General features: G+C 48.0%; 1 protein-coding gene across 1 annotated transcript in view; it reads right to left on the bottom strand.

The window, feature by feature from the left end:
* LOC119229237 (A disintegrin and metalloproteinase with thrombospondin motifs 7) overlaps window positions 1-14759 on the bottom strand; it is a 34558-nt gene extending 19799 nt beyond the window's left edge. Inside the window, 10 exon segments of the mRNA XM_062561848.1 lie at window positions 1150-1300; window positions 4496-4642; window positions 5436-5581; window positions 6321-6404; window positions 6406-6447; window positions 6774-6857; window positions 8744-8943; window positions 9478-9640; window positions 11988-12355; window positions 14180-14759. Of these exon segments, the coding sequence (XP_062417832.1) occupies window positions 1150-1300; window positions 4496-4642; window positions 5436-5581; window positions 6321-6404; window positions 6406-6447; window positions 6774-6857; window positions 8744-8943; window positions 9478-9640; window positions 11988-12355; window positions 14180-14300 (1506 nt within the window). The 5' untranslated portion in view covers window positions 14301-14759.
* Between the last annotated feature and the right edge of the window lie 173 nt (window positions 14760-14932).

Genomic DNA, 14932 nt, shown 5'->3' with positions numbered 1-14932 from the left:
CTTGGCGGAGGCGAATGACTGTGACGGACAAGTGTGGAAGAAAGAAAAATACAAAGAGGAGAGGAGAAATGTGTCGCGTGAAATCGAGTCTCCGGGGAATCTCCGTTCCCTTTCAAGAGGGGAAGCTGCAGCAGCTTAAATAGGAGCACGGAGGAGAACAGTCATGTGGACTTTAAAATGAGAGCAGCGGGCGGTAGGGAACACACACAGAGCCCTTCAGGCTCCAGAGCGCTGCCTCAGACCTCCTCCACCACCACCACCACCACCACCTCCACCACCTGCTCCTCATGGATTATAGACGGTGACGTGTTTGAACTCATTAGACATCCAACTTTATTAAGAAGGCCTTTTCTAACCTCAACTCACTCTAAAAGATGCCAATCGGTCTGTTACCGTTATCGATAATGACCCCACAGTGCAGCGTGGTGCAGAGCGCCGTGGGAGCTGCACAGCAGGTCCCCTCACACTTTGTCCGTGGTCCATTCGGAATTTAATAGATTCTTTTCTTTTGGGTTTCTACTGCATGGGGGGTATATTCTAATGAGCCTACAGGTGACAGAGGAAGGGGAGCCGAACCTGAAAGGATTTTTGATCACATGCAACTCACAGAAACAATTCGGATTGTATTTTTTCTAGGTACCGCCAGAGTGTTTTTTTCTTGGTTTTATATTATATATGAAGTTATTTCCCCTTTAATTGAACATCAGTAACATAGTAATAAAGTACGTACTGTTTGCTTTTTGTAGTTCTGATTCAGATACAATATTCAATCAATCAGAAAGTAAACATGTTCACAGCTGCTGTTGTCGTGTCGTGGAGAATGTGATACAATAATTAGATGTCAGAGTTCTCTGCAGCACACAAAAGGCTCAGGGAAGAATGCAGTGGGCAGACAGCATGAAAGGGACGAGTTTCTGTGAGAGCTTTAAAGTAGAAGAGCGGGTCAAAACCAAGGAAATGTGGGACAGTACGACAAAACAAGCGGACACACACACACACACACACACACACACACACAACACAACAAAATAAATATGAGGAGTGCAAAAAACAGACAAAGCAGAGAAACGAACAGGAAGTGAACACAGGAGCCTCCCTTTGTTCCCGCGGTACTTTGTGTGGTTTCATGTAGAAAGAATCGAGCCTCACGTCCATGTCGTCGCACAGCACGGAGCCGGATCCATACTGCAGCCGGCACTGATGTGCAGCGCTGTACAGAACCCCGGGCAGCTCCGAGTCCAGCAGCAGCAGCGGCCTCTCTCTGACCGGCGCGTCGTCCAGGCACCAGCCCCAGCCACGGCTGCAGTGGGAGGGGGGGGGGGGGGGGGGGGGAGAAACATCCCTTTGTTACCAAACAAACTGTTTCACTAAATCCTTCCTTTCTGAACGTTTCGTGAGGTCAGCTCTGTTACGAATTGAAAAGAAAAATAGAGCAGAAGCCAAAATCACTTCACAATGTTTTAATCCGTGTGTGTGCGTCTTTCTGAATGCGTGTCGTCACGGTGGACTCTTCAAAAGGTGAATTGATTACGGGAGTTTAATTGTTCTCACCACCTCGTATCAAAGTGCTTCACTGGGCTGAAGTCACAAACTCCATCGGATGCCCCCTGTAAAAGCAGCCATTCGATGCAGGGTGAAGGATGATTTTTTTTCATCGTGGTCGGATTGAATGCGATTCCGCCTCGAGAACACCAAAACGCAGCGTTCATCAGACGGACGCCACCGGCTGCAGTGGCAGTTTTCTGCTCCATTTGTGAGGGTGTTTGAAACGCCCCCCCCCCCCCGCTGCATAAAGATCACATGAGTGATTGCACAAAGGAGGTTTTGTTTGTTTACTTCAGCAGAAGCAGATTAAAAGCTATCTCAAACTTAAAGATGTGCCTTTAATAAAAAAGGTACACAGGCTACGCCTTCAATTAAAAACAATCTTTTGCCCTCCTTTAACAACTCAATTCAAACGACAGCCTCTTATCACTGCCCCCCCCCCCCCCCCCCCCCCCCGCACCGCAATCTGATTCTTCGGGTGTCGTTTTTTAGACTTTGAACGTCGAGATCCTTTGATTGATGGTCTTGTCTCGGGGTGGGGGGGGGGGGTTTGACCGCTGCGCCAACGCGCCGCAGGAGGAGGGGAAAAAAACTGCAGCGTCATTATCACCACTTTTTAAATGAGGAAGCGCAGCAAAGGGCATCGCTTAAAAGCTTGTTACGTGTCTCGTTATCGCGCTTCCCATTAGCGGAGCCAATTACACTTAATTCTGTCTGCCACAATAACGAGTATTCTGTTCGGATATTTGATTTCAATTTTAGCAGGAGAGGGGGGGGGGGGTGTTGGTGGTAGGCCTGCAGGGACGGGCGGTGACTCCATTTATGCGTCGTTTTGGGGGGATTGTTCGTTTCGTTGGAATCGTGTCGTCGGGATTGTTTGATAGAATCGTTTTCCACAGACATATTTTCCTTTAATTATTGTATTTATTACAAAATATTACCTAATTAACCACCTATGTAGTCTTTTTGACCTTTCCCTTTAAATATGTCCTCCTGTTGCCTGTGTTACCTGCATGAACTGTCACCTGTTCATTTATCTATCGTTATCAGTACATCTTTTCCATAGATTGCACAAATGACTGTAATTGGCTGTTTTGCATGCAGGGATTTCGTGCAACTCTCCTGCTGAGCTGAAACTGAATAAGTGCACATAAATTATGTAGAAAAGCAGCCTCATATTGCACACACACACGCACACGCACACAAACGTTGCTCTGAATCAATATCTCAGGCCCGATACCGATCTCTTAGATCGGATCTGGACCTCCTGAGCTAATTTTACATTTTAAACAGCAGGAACTTCATGAAGAATGCATATTATTTACTATTGAATGCGTCTTGCTATGGGAAAATGGGCCAGAGTTTAGTCCACATGTCAATAAAATGTTGTACTATCATAACAAGTGCTATATAATAATTAAAAAAAACACGTAACCACAAATCTGAAATGACCTCGTGCCTACTGTTGAACAGCAGCAATTAAAATGTTCTCCATCAGTGCCTTCGGAACAAAACGCAGCTCAGAGGTCAAACTAGGTTCAACCGCGGCTTCTGTTAAACTGAGCGTCCCTGGAATGTTTATCTCAATAAGAAAGAAAAATACTTCCTGAATAAATTACAATTCATGAATTAGACGCGATGACACATTCTGTTGTGTGCGAGCCGTCTCCTGTGCTTCCTCCAGGCAGCAATTATGTGAACATGAAATTTGGGGTTTTTTTGCCGCTTAGCCTCCGGCGTCTGTCAGTAATTCTCCTCTGGACATCTGAAGGGGGGGATGGGGGTGGGGGGAGGGGGGGGCTCTGTGTTTAGGAGTAGTCAATAACCTCTACACCACTCTGCTGACCCTTCGCATTCCTCGTTGAGTAAAACACCTACGGACCGAAACCTCCGAAGCGGCGCGGAGGCTCGGCGACAAAGACCAAACACAATGGGAGCCTTGTCCCGCTGTCCCTCAAAGAGACAAAGACGGAGGAAAACGCGCGGGGGGGGGGGGGGGAACGAACATCGAACGGCGACTGCAGATTTAGCGAATCTCGGAGCGGCCTGCTGATCGAGAGACGTGGGACGCGGCAGTGAAGGATTTTTAACCTTAATGTACTGGAAGTTATTTTGGATCACGTACAAAAAATGACCTGTAGCTGTGTCCCACATTGGAAAAAAATTAATAGAAAATGCAGTCATTTTAAAAGCAAAGAGGATCACCTTTGGGGAACAGGAATTACTGCTTAAATTTAATAGCAATCGATTCAATAGTACTTTAAAACTTTACAAATGCACGGATATAAACTGTGTAAAAAAATTTCCCTTTTAAGTGGTGAGAAAACCCTCTTGTCTCCTTGAGAAAACCCTCTTGTCTCCTTTTAATTACCGACAGCCAGACACACAAACACATAAACCAGTGGCCTTTGTGAATCCGCCTCCCAGCAGACTAAAGAGGCTTTTGGAGTCAAGAAGCCCGCAATGCTGTCTGGCAGCCAAGCACCCACCAAATGAATTCCAGATGCTTCTGCAGCTGAAAAACCGGGGAAACTACAGTGAGTGAAGACTGAAACTTTGCATTGGGAAAAAAAAAATAGCTCATTTAACCATAAACCGTGTGTTTGACACTAGGTTTGTGAGCAACGTTTACTGAAAGCAAAGCCCGTGAAACCTCTGTGGGTGTAAACTCACTGAGGTGTGTGTCTGTGCATGCGTGTGTGTGTGTGTGTGCGGTACTCATCATCAGTAACTGTGTGTGTGTGTGTTCCTGTGTATTTATTGGACAAGTTAAACGACGGCGCCGTGCCGGCCCTCGGGTCGGGACGCGGTTCGTCGATCCCAAACCCGTTAGAGAGCTGCAGCTTTGTAATCTACTTGAAGTGGAGGAGATCCTGTCGAAGGCACCGCCTGGTGTTTTTGCATAGTGACGCGTCGCACGTGGCGCATGCATTGCACTGTCGCTGTACACTCACTCGAGGAGCGGGTGATGTACCGGCGGCTGCAGCGGGACCACCTGGGCGGGGAGGTGCCGTACAGGAGCTGTGGAGACATGACGAAAGGTCGTTTCCCAATTGGTTCACAGTCATTACCGTTGCCATCATGCTGAATCCCAAAGCTGTGACATAAAAGCACATCCCACAGAGCGGGCGGTTAAAAGGCAGCGGGTACAACAGCAAGAACAACAAGTCACAACGACACATTACCATGACTAACATCTGGATATTTTGCTTAAACGTTTCTGCTTTCTCCCTTAAGACTAATAAAATCTGGGACATTGTTTAACACAAAACACAATAAAGGGACTGGAGGGGAGCTGCCCGTCACACACACACACACATAGTGTGGAGAATAAAGTCATTTTAAAAACATGCTTCAGGCTCAGCTGGACAATCAAAATAACAACGTACACTGCTGTCACTGGTTGAAGGAAGTGGGGCCATATTGTAGAAACTGATAAACGGATCAATGGCAGATAAAAAGGGGCTCATTTTGAAGGATCAAAATACGGGGAGAACATGTTATTATATCGAATTTAAGTTCAAGCAGCGCCTCGTCTTGGGGCCGGATTTGTTGGATCGGGGTCGTTTAGTTTAGTTGATTATTGCCTGACAGGAGAATCCTGACGGCTCTTAACGCACAATCATCATCGCAGTGAAAAAAAAACATTTCCCTCACAGAAAAGTCCCACTGTTTGTGTTACAAACAGACAGAGACCACTCTCAATCCTCACTGTACGTGCCGACCCTCACATTCCCCATTGCCCCGATGATCGCTGCCCTTTTCCTTCAGTCAAACAAGCGTCGACAGCCACGTAAAAAGCCCCCCCCCCCCCCCCCCAAAACGTGGCGCCCTCCCCACACAGAGACCCACCCGCATTCAGCGAGCGCGTGCGCGCGGTGAAGCCTTACTTGTGTCCCAGCTCGTGAGCGACGGTGAAGGCCAGCGGGAGGCCGGTGTCCTCGCTGATGCTGCAGCTGCGGTGCGACTGGCACATGCCGGCCACGTGGGACAGACCCAGCGTGGCACACGGCGCGTTCGCCGCCGCGCAGATGTCCTTCCTGAGGGGAAGCGTGTCGGGCGTTAGTGCGAGACACAGAACGGACACTTAAAAGTCCCCCCCCCCCCCCCCCCCCCCTTTCTCTACTGCAAAATGACAGGAGGCCAGCCGATAAACAAACATGCATTAAGAATGATATGAATAAACAAACATTAGCTGGCCCATAAGTCATGTGGATCTCTACAAACAAGCTCGAATAGTCTTCTCAGATGGTTTGAATATACTCTGGTACCTTATTGACATCGATTACTTGTGAAAATATAAAAAAAAATCTTTTTGGAAGAAGAAAGTGGCATTTGTTAAGTTGTTTTGTTGAAAATCGAAAAAAATGAATATCGTGCAAAAGCTCATTACTTTCAGTAATTCAACTTAAAAGGTGAAACTAATATGTTAATATAGACTCATTACATGCAAAGTGAGATATTTCAAGCCTTTATTTGATATAATTTTGATGATTATGGCTAGATAATATATAAAATACTACAAACGATATTCTTATTTTTTGAGTTTCACCTGTATATATTATTATATGTATACGGTTTATTTATTGAGGTATTTGGGGTTCGACTGTTAACTTAATCTGGTAGACAGCTGATATATTTGTTAATGACATGAATGCACACGGACTGGAACCCCTTCAGTCAGTAAATCTGAATGACTTTTCAATTCTGGACTCACGTTCTTCTGCTTGGTGGAGGTGAGGCGATTATTGGATCAATTGGGCTTTTTAATTCACCTGGTGAGGCAGAACTGCCACATCGTGGTGCAGCGGGTGTTCCTCTCCTTTCGTGTTGAGCTTCTTCTGCCACTTGCAGAAGCCTGTTCAGGCTGTTGTCGGCGTGGTGTGTAATCTTCAAGTCCTCCTGGTGGTCCACGGGTCACAGTGAGACAGAGGGAGGAGATTCAGCCAGCAGCTCACAGCCTTTAAGTTTCTATTTAATGGGACGTTTACAGTGCCATCACGCAAAGGGAAACATTCCATCTCTCTTTGATGGAAAATGCTTTCGAGCTTTCGGGCCTGTGTGACTTCCATACAAAAACCATGACACACTGCTGTATGTGCTGTGTTGTATTTTGGAATTTGGAAACATGCTTATCAGGATAACTAAAAGATCAGGAAACATTTGCTGTCTCAGTGTGCCTTTAAGGGATTTTACATTTCACGATCAAAAAACAAACAGCATCTAACCTCCTCCTGCTCCAAAAGGATGAGTCGAACAACAACAATGTTGATTGCGTTCCCAATACTGGCATCTCGGAACAGACCGGCCACCTGAAAAGGACAAAAAACAACAACAACAACAACAACTGCATCATTCCTCGCCAGCACGACATGTAGATAATCCTAATGAGACACATCAAACCACGTTTTATCATTAACGTGGGATAATTAGCAGCACATCATTTCCAGAGCGTTGCCGCTTTCAATCCACTTCTTCTTAAGTATCCACTTGACCGTGACTCGAGGTGACTCGTGATAATTTCAGACCTCGGCGCTTTTAAGGGCCGCAGGCGGCGAGGGTTTTAGAACCGGAGAACACGGTCACGGAGCGGTGGAATCAGAAGGGGGGGGGGGGGGGGGGTTAGAAGGTCTGAGGTGAAATTAACTCCCGCTTATACAAGGCTGTGAGCGCCTTTACTGTAGCAGTCTACCTGCCTTCATCCGTGCTAGAGAAATATAATTATTTACAACAGCAGCTCATCTGCATTCGTGACAAACAATGTTGCAGCTATATGTTCATATTGGTTGTTCAAAGAATACTGTAGAATAGTTAAGAAAGCCAGATTTAAACACAATAAACGCCTCGTTCAAATGTCAAACTCTTTCAACGTTCTGCCGACATGGCGCTTAAGTTTGAGGAGCTCAAATGTGCTTTTGAGAAACTGCAACAGATGCGGAGGGGAAGGAAGAGAGCACCTTAGGCGGCAATAAAAAAAAATAAAATAAAGTTCTGTTACTACAAAGAGCCAGTGTCCTTTTTGTGATTCCGTCCCAGCGACGCACTTCAGACGGAGACTCGCATAAAAGAGAGAAACATCCAAATGTTCCCTCACATCTCACGCGTCAACTTTGCAACACGTTTCTACAGCTGAATTTGTCTATTATTTCTCTATCGTTTATCTGGTGAAAGACAATAAGAGCCGCAGCTATTTAAAGCGCACGGACAAGAACCCTGTGACAGGAAGTCGGGGGCTATTTCTGTGAAAGGGCTTTTTCCTTGCTGCTGCTGCTGAGGTTGCTTATCCACGGCTCGTGCAGGGGGGGGTGGGGGGGGACAAGGGAACGGCTGGTGGCTGAGGAACATGATGCCGTGACTTATTGTTTGGAGGTTGCAGAAAGGTCGCCTGCCTTCTTGATCCAGCGCGAGATTGTTTTTCACACAACTGAATCATTCGGGGCTTTGAGAGTTCAAAGCGGGAGGAGAGGATGTGAGGAATAACGGACGCTTCCCGGGTGCCTGTGTTGTTGTCTGTTGGGTCTGCTGATGCGCAGGCTCCTCTGTCCCCCCCTCCCCCCCCCCCCCCCCGACGTCCCGGTGGCCCCCTCAGTAGCTGCTCGCCTGACGAGCTCTATTTTTGGGAGGACCCTCTCATGCGCTAATCCGTGACAGGCGGGGGAGTCGGTTGCCCGGCAGGCAGTGTTGAGAGGGATCGCGAGAGGCTAAAGGAGAGGACCGTAAATCCAGCCGCCGCGTCACATGACACACACGGGATGGGGAACACGGAAGCAGCTTCTGGTCGTTCAGGAATGACCAAACTTGATTAACTAAAATGTTGTTCAAACAGTCATTCATTGCTACTTTCTGGGAATATGCCCCCATCATCTGACATACCTTGACATACCCCGACATACCCCGACATACCCCGACATACCCTGACATACCCTGACATACTCTGACGGCTCTCCTCTCGTCCAACTAGTTGAGTATTTATTCTGTCTTCGTCAACAAGGATTTCTATACTCAACTGGTCAGCTTTTATTTAAATAATTAATGAGAAACTTGTGAACACACTTGTCAATATCCATTAATTTAACTAATCAATTATCTCACAATATCCCACTCGTGCTATTTGACTTCTTTAATTTTAGAATTCACCATGTGATTCATTCACACGTGATTTTGATGCTTCAGAAACGTTGGCGTCGCCACGACTCACAATGTTCATGACGGCCAGGACGTAGCTCTCCACAGCTTTGCTCCCGTGGTGCTCCACCATTTTGGCGTCGGCCACCACCAGCGTCTCCACCCACTTCTCCTTGCTGACGGAGCGCTGGCGTATTCTCCTGCTCCTTCTCTGCTGCCGGTGCTCCCACCGCTCCCTCCGCCTCTCGAGGTCCACCGGGCGCCGATGGGAGTCTGGAGAAGGAAAGAAAGCCCGGCTAGTGAGGCCCTTTGAGAGCAGGACGTAGAGCAACAAATACGCCTTCAAAGTTATGGAATATTCTGCATAAAACCACCTACAAAGTTGACACACTACAATCGTCTGACGCTTTAAGATGTTTCTCAAAACGTAAAGTATTGTTGGATCACACACACACACACACACACGTCATTTAGCTGACGCTTTCATCCAAAGCGACTTACAATGAGTGCATTTCAACCATAGAGACACAAACTCAGCAGAACAATGAGCAAGAAAGTGCAATTTCATCAAATACGCCTTTTACAACTTGTTATAGATAAGAGCCATTAGAAGAACAACCGATGCATTGACGTCAGAGAGAGAAAGAGCACAATTTCTATTTCAGGAGCTCAAATTGCTTTCTGACTTTCTAGAGAGGTGTCTCAAGTCTGGGATTTTATGAGTCATTCTCAACGAATGAACAACAAACTTGTTATAAATGGACACGTACGTGTGTGTGTGTGTGTGTGTTTGTGTGTGTGACGTGCCTGTGATCCCGCAGGTACCGTTGGGCTGTGCGGCTGGACTCCGGGAGGGAGGGCCCGCCTGGCGCTTGTAGACGGCGTGGGACTGTGGCGCCGAGGTGTCCCCGCTGGACCTCTCCAAGGGGCGGATGAAGAACTCCTCGTGGGACACCCGAAACAGGCCCGTCTGGGGACAAAAGACGCGCCGCAGGTCAGCGTCTCCTTCGTGAAGCGCCGTTTTACTTCGACAGCGAAACGATGTGCTTTGTGCATTTCATTCACACCCGGTCTTCACATTCAAGTATCACAGTTCACCAGTATTGCAGAAGGAAACCACAATACACAATACTTTTGAATTGCTTTTTCAATCTAAATCAGAAGACAATCCTTTAACCGTGAAGCCGTTGCAGGAAGTGTGGAGTGTTTTCAAAATCGTACCATCTCTTTGTTCTGTTATACATGGAATATTTTGGCTTTGAAACGCTAAAGGAATAGTACGGCTCACGGACCTCACATCTCTGATTCTTCTCCAGAACACAGGGGCGTCGACACAGGACAAAAGGTCAAATGTCACATTAATTACCACCCAAAAACACATTGCCGAGTTCCGGTAGCACCCGTCGTTATTATTCCTGTCCACCTTCTGCTCCCGTGACTCAGCTTCAGTGGGACTCTGTGACAGAGACAGAGAACAACGATGCAAGCGTTGCATCTGAAAACGAATGCAGTGCCTTCGCATGTCTCACTGTGCAAAAGGGCTTCTGTTGGATTCTTCTCCGTGGATTCCTAACCTCCTCAGTAATCAGTCACAGGGGGGTTGAGATGGGAGGTGCTGCTCCACTGAGTGCAGGCCAAATAAACCACAGGCTTGAGTGTGTGTGTGTGTGTGTGTGTCATTGCTTCTACTGTTTCCTTAGTTTAATTCAACGTGCTCCTAGCGCAGTGCAACGGTCACAACAACAGACTTGTGTCATTTTGGGATTGTTTGAGTAGAATATATAATATAATATAAACTACTTGTTCAGGGGCGCAGGTCAAAAACGCTGACGCCCTCATTCAGTGCCGTCCTACGTGATTCAATGAAATGACCCCACTTACTGATTCTTTTGTAAAAAGGGAACATTTTTTTCCAAACTCATTAGGAATTCAAAAAAGGTCAAAGATAGAGATGATAGAGATCTCTGTGCAGAGTTTCATCACTTCTTCGATCCATGATGGACGTGAAGGATGTGGGTTTTTGTGAGGTCACAGTGCTCCTTGACCAATGAAATGGTTCCAACCTCTTCGTGCGATAATGACCCAACCGGAGGTCCCGGTGACTGTGAACTTTAAACCTGAAAATCTCATTGGGTTCCTTGTTGAGTCGAGCTGCTGGACGACCGGATGAACAAATACCAATTCTACATATAAATAAATATCATCCGGCTTCAGCATTCATCACTCCTCCGCCACGAGGACGCGTTTAATTACTCTCAGAAGGCTCGTCTCTGACGGTCTGACAAAAGGCTTTGGAGGATCCAAACAACCATCCCTCATGTATACAGACAACAAAATAATAGTAATCAAGCAGCTCCGTCAGGACCAAACAGAAACAGCGGTCATAACCGTCCACTGATGTCGACCCGGCTTTCATCCAGCGGGGGGGTCATCATCCGACGTAATTACACACCGGGAAGGCCGTTGAAGGGGATTTTTGTGGCAAGTAGTGGTCGGTTATGGGGGGAGATGAGAAGCTCTTATATGGAGCGGGGCCTCACAACAACATGAAGGCATGTGTAGTGGGGGAAGGTTGCTGCATCCCTGGAGCTGCCCCAGTCCCGCTGCTCGCAGCGAGTCGCTATAGAACGACACACCGTGACATCAACGTGAAAGAGACTCGACCATCTTTAGATCTCAAGCTCTCTTCCAGGCGCAGGGGTGTGTTTGCGGGATCGGTTCGTGACTAAAGACCTGCAGGACGTCCACGGCGCTGCAGAGACAGCCTCGGACCGCAATCCTCAAAGGTGGTGTTTACCTCAAGAGAAACTCAGATAGTCTTCAACGTGACAAGTTAATTCCGCCACACACAACGTCCTCAGGTGCACTGTGAAGTTGCTTCTGAGTTAATCAGAATCCTGTTCACCGTGTTGATGAAGGGCAGAAAACACGATCCACCCACGAGGAATTATGACCGACTCTTTCCTTGCACTCCGAAGGCAATGTTTGTTTACTTTAAGCGGGGGGGGGGGGGGGGGGGGGGCTAGTCTGGCGTTCGATTGAATTCCCGCCGGCGTCGGCTCCACACTCGAGTAAGGCGAAGCACGCGGAGTGTGAACACAGCGCTACAGACGAGGGTAATCTCAGCGGGGATTCGCTGCACTTGAAGCTAAATACTTCATTTTCCAGCAGAATCCATAATAAAAAACAATGAGCTTTGTTCCGAGTGTTAATTAAAAGAACTATTTGAACAACCCAAGCAAAGCCCAGAGATGCTGCTCTGCATGTTCAAATGGTGAAAAAAAAAAGGTGTATGTCGGCCTCTCAAAGTTACTCACCAGTCCATCACAGGTGCTTATGGCTGCGCTTCCTTTACCGACGACCCCGTCCCGCACCTCGCCCAAGAAGTGGCACTGGGAGGAGCCGGCGGGACGGAGGCGGGCCCCCTCCACGCCGCCGCGCCTCCTCTCCGTCAGGAGGCCCGGCGCCAGCAGGTGCGGATTGAGGGTGAGGTTGAAGTGCAGACTGTGGCCGCCGTGCCACAGCTGGTAGTAGACTCGATCCCCTTCCGCTGGGCCCTCGGAGGCTTCCCGCCGCTGGACGCGGCCCACATGGTGAGACAGGAAGTTGGACAGGAAGTGACCTCTGGCATCCACCCGAGTGGGGTGAACCACATCGTGCCGAGGCAGATCCTGCGGAAATCGCTCTGTGAAAGCGACGGTGGGAAGAGAAGATGGGTTCATAAATAATGAAGGGGGGGGGGGGGGGCGGGAGAGGAGGGTAATTAAAGTGGCTGCAAAGCCATAAACAAAAGGGGCGGAAGCTCTAAACAAACCCGCAAGGGTGTTTCATCCGTCAGACAGCTGCAGACCGTCACGCGAGCGCAGAAATGTTTTCTGGTGCATTGTGCAGTGGAGACAAAGTCAATGACAACAATGATAACCGCTTTCATTCAGCTCAACAAAAAAAAAAGGAGAGTGCATCTAAGATGGAATGGCAAGAATTAACTGTAATCATGAGTTCTAATGGAATCGAGTGGACTAAAATATTGCAGCTGCAGCGCTTTTTTTGGATGCAAGTTTTCTTTCCTACATGTGAACAAATCATACATGCAACACAAAGATTGCATTTCGCATCAAATGGATATGTTACTGTTAAATTGATGTTCTTGCAGATGATTTTCACTTTCCCTGCCTTTGCACGTGCTGAACCCTCATTGGCTCAGTGTCACTCAATGGAAATCCACCGCGGGCAAAAAAAAGACGTTTCACACAAAGCTTTGTGAGGAGGTAAAATATGGTCTCATCCCGTACATGAGATAACCTTCACAAACACGTTTTTTTCATGAATGCAGACGTGGGCGTCATGCGTCTGGAACCCAGTGCGACTAACCTTCACTATTATAAAGTCTTCACTTTGTGAAAGGCCGCTCAAAAGGGGATTTGCTTTCATCCCTTCAGTCAGTCGGCTACAGCGCACCAAAAAATATCCGATTTCACCAGCGGATTAATTGCAGAAGTGGTGGCTGCCATCAGTAAGTTAATTCTAAACGTGGACGACTTCGCTGCATCTGGCCAGTGAAGCAGCGGAGCTCCTCGGACGCAGGTCAACGAGCGATTATGTTCTGTGAGGGAGAGAAGTCAGACGTCATATTCAATTTGGGAAAAAAACCCAAAGGAAGGCGCGAGCAGCTGTAAGCTTGGAGGAGGTTAACAATGTGGGCAAACTATTTAATCACCAGGTTGGCTAGAAATGATGATTGGTAGTCTGATGACTAACCTTTACCTGCTTTTAAAAACATGCAAAATGGTATATTTATGCAACAAGAAAGAGAACAAAGAGGAGGCCTTGGTCCAGTTGCTTAGCAGTATTAGAGATAAACTAGTTTAATACCTGAAATCATTACTATTGACCTTTTTCATGTCTGTAACTTAGAAATAATCATATACTTTCTTATCTCAAGGCCCGGGGGATTTCCTCAGGGTTTGACTGAACGCATCCAGACTGTGATCTACTTGTCACTAGGTCCCTCAGGAGAACTGTGACCGTCAACATCCAAAGCACAAATCCCCCGGGGGGGGGGGGGGGAGAGGGAGGCCGTGAGGTAGAGACGATGGAGGATCGCTTCTCTGACGCGAGGACTCCCACTGTGACTGAAAAAAAAGTGTGTCTCAAAAAGCCGAAGGGACACCCGCTCCATCGCGAGAACAACAATACACGCTGCAGATGACCCAGAAGACCCCGCACGCTTCCTGGCCTTCACACGCGGGGGTCAGCTGCGCTGGGGAGGGATGCTTCTCATCCCCCCCACGCTGAATGATTCAATGGAAAGACAAGCCTCGGGTTTAATTGCAGCGGTCGGAAGGAACTTTGTAAACACGAGTCCCAGCTGGCGCGCTGGCGCGCTTCCGAGCGCAATTAGATGCGCAATGAGCCACATGTGCGCAACGAACAGCACGTCCAGAGGACGTGGCGGTGTCCCGAGTACCACATTTTGGCCAAGTTTGGTTTTTTTTAGGCTCGTACTGACCTGGTTCACGCGGTAGTCCCGATGTGTTGCAGTTGTCCAGCGCCGTCAGAAGGGCGATGAAGAGGTGGATGGGGGACAGTCCCCGTCCCGCAGCGTCAACCCCGCAGTCCAAACGGGTCATTTTTTTTGTCAAGGCGGCAGACTTTCTTTTGGGAACATTTATTAATGTTTTTTTTTTAACAGCGCGTCAGTTGACCTTTTTCAAACCACTTCCACCTTTGCTGGTGACGCGTTTCTCTTTGTTGCGTCCGTGCACTGAAAACGGTGACAGTCCCCAACCCAGAAAAACCTCTCCAACTTAGGCCCGGACATCGTCCTCCTCCACGGGCTTTCTTTGTTGCATCCTCATTTCTTTTCTTTCTTTCCCCCCCCCAACCAACGTTGGTTGACGCGTTGCTGGTCCCTCCGTCCTCCCATCGGTCTCCCACCAGCAACCAAGTGACAGCTTAGAAGCTCTTTTTTTACCCCGTGCAAACTTTCGCAGAGCCACCCCCACCGATGGGTGGACTTAAGACAATGGGCCATGTCTCGGCTGGCCCGCGGGCTTAAAGGGGAACGCTACTCCGAGGAATCCGATCTGCTTCAGTCCGCCGAGGAGGAGGGGGGGGGGGGGGTCACGTGAGGACCCGCAGCTGATACAAAAATTGCGTTGGCTTGGAGTCAGAGAAACGATGAGATGTTACAAACATGCGGGGAGATGTTGTTTGAAAGCACTTCCTTGATGTTTGTATGACATGAAATGAAAGAAAAGTA

Source organism: Pungitius pungitius, chromosome 4 (genome assembly GCF_949316345.1).
Source record: "Pungitius pungitius chromosome 4, fPunPun2.1, whole genome shotgun sequence".
Lineage (NCBI taxonomy): Eukaryota > Metazoa > Chordata > Actinopteri > Perciformes > Gasterosteidae > Pungitius > Pungitius pungitius.
Note: the sequence above shows the minus strand (reverse complement) of the source record. Positions and strands in the feature narration are given on the sequence as shown.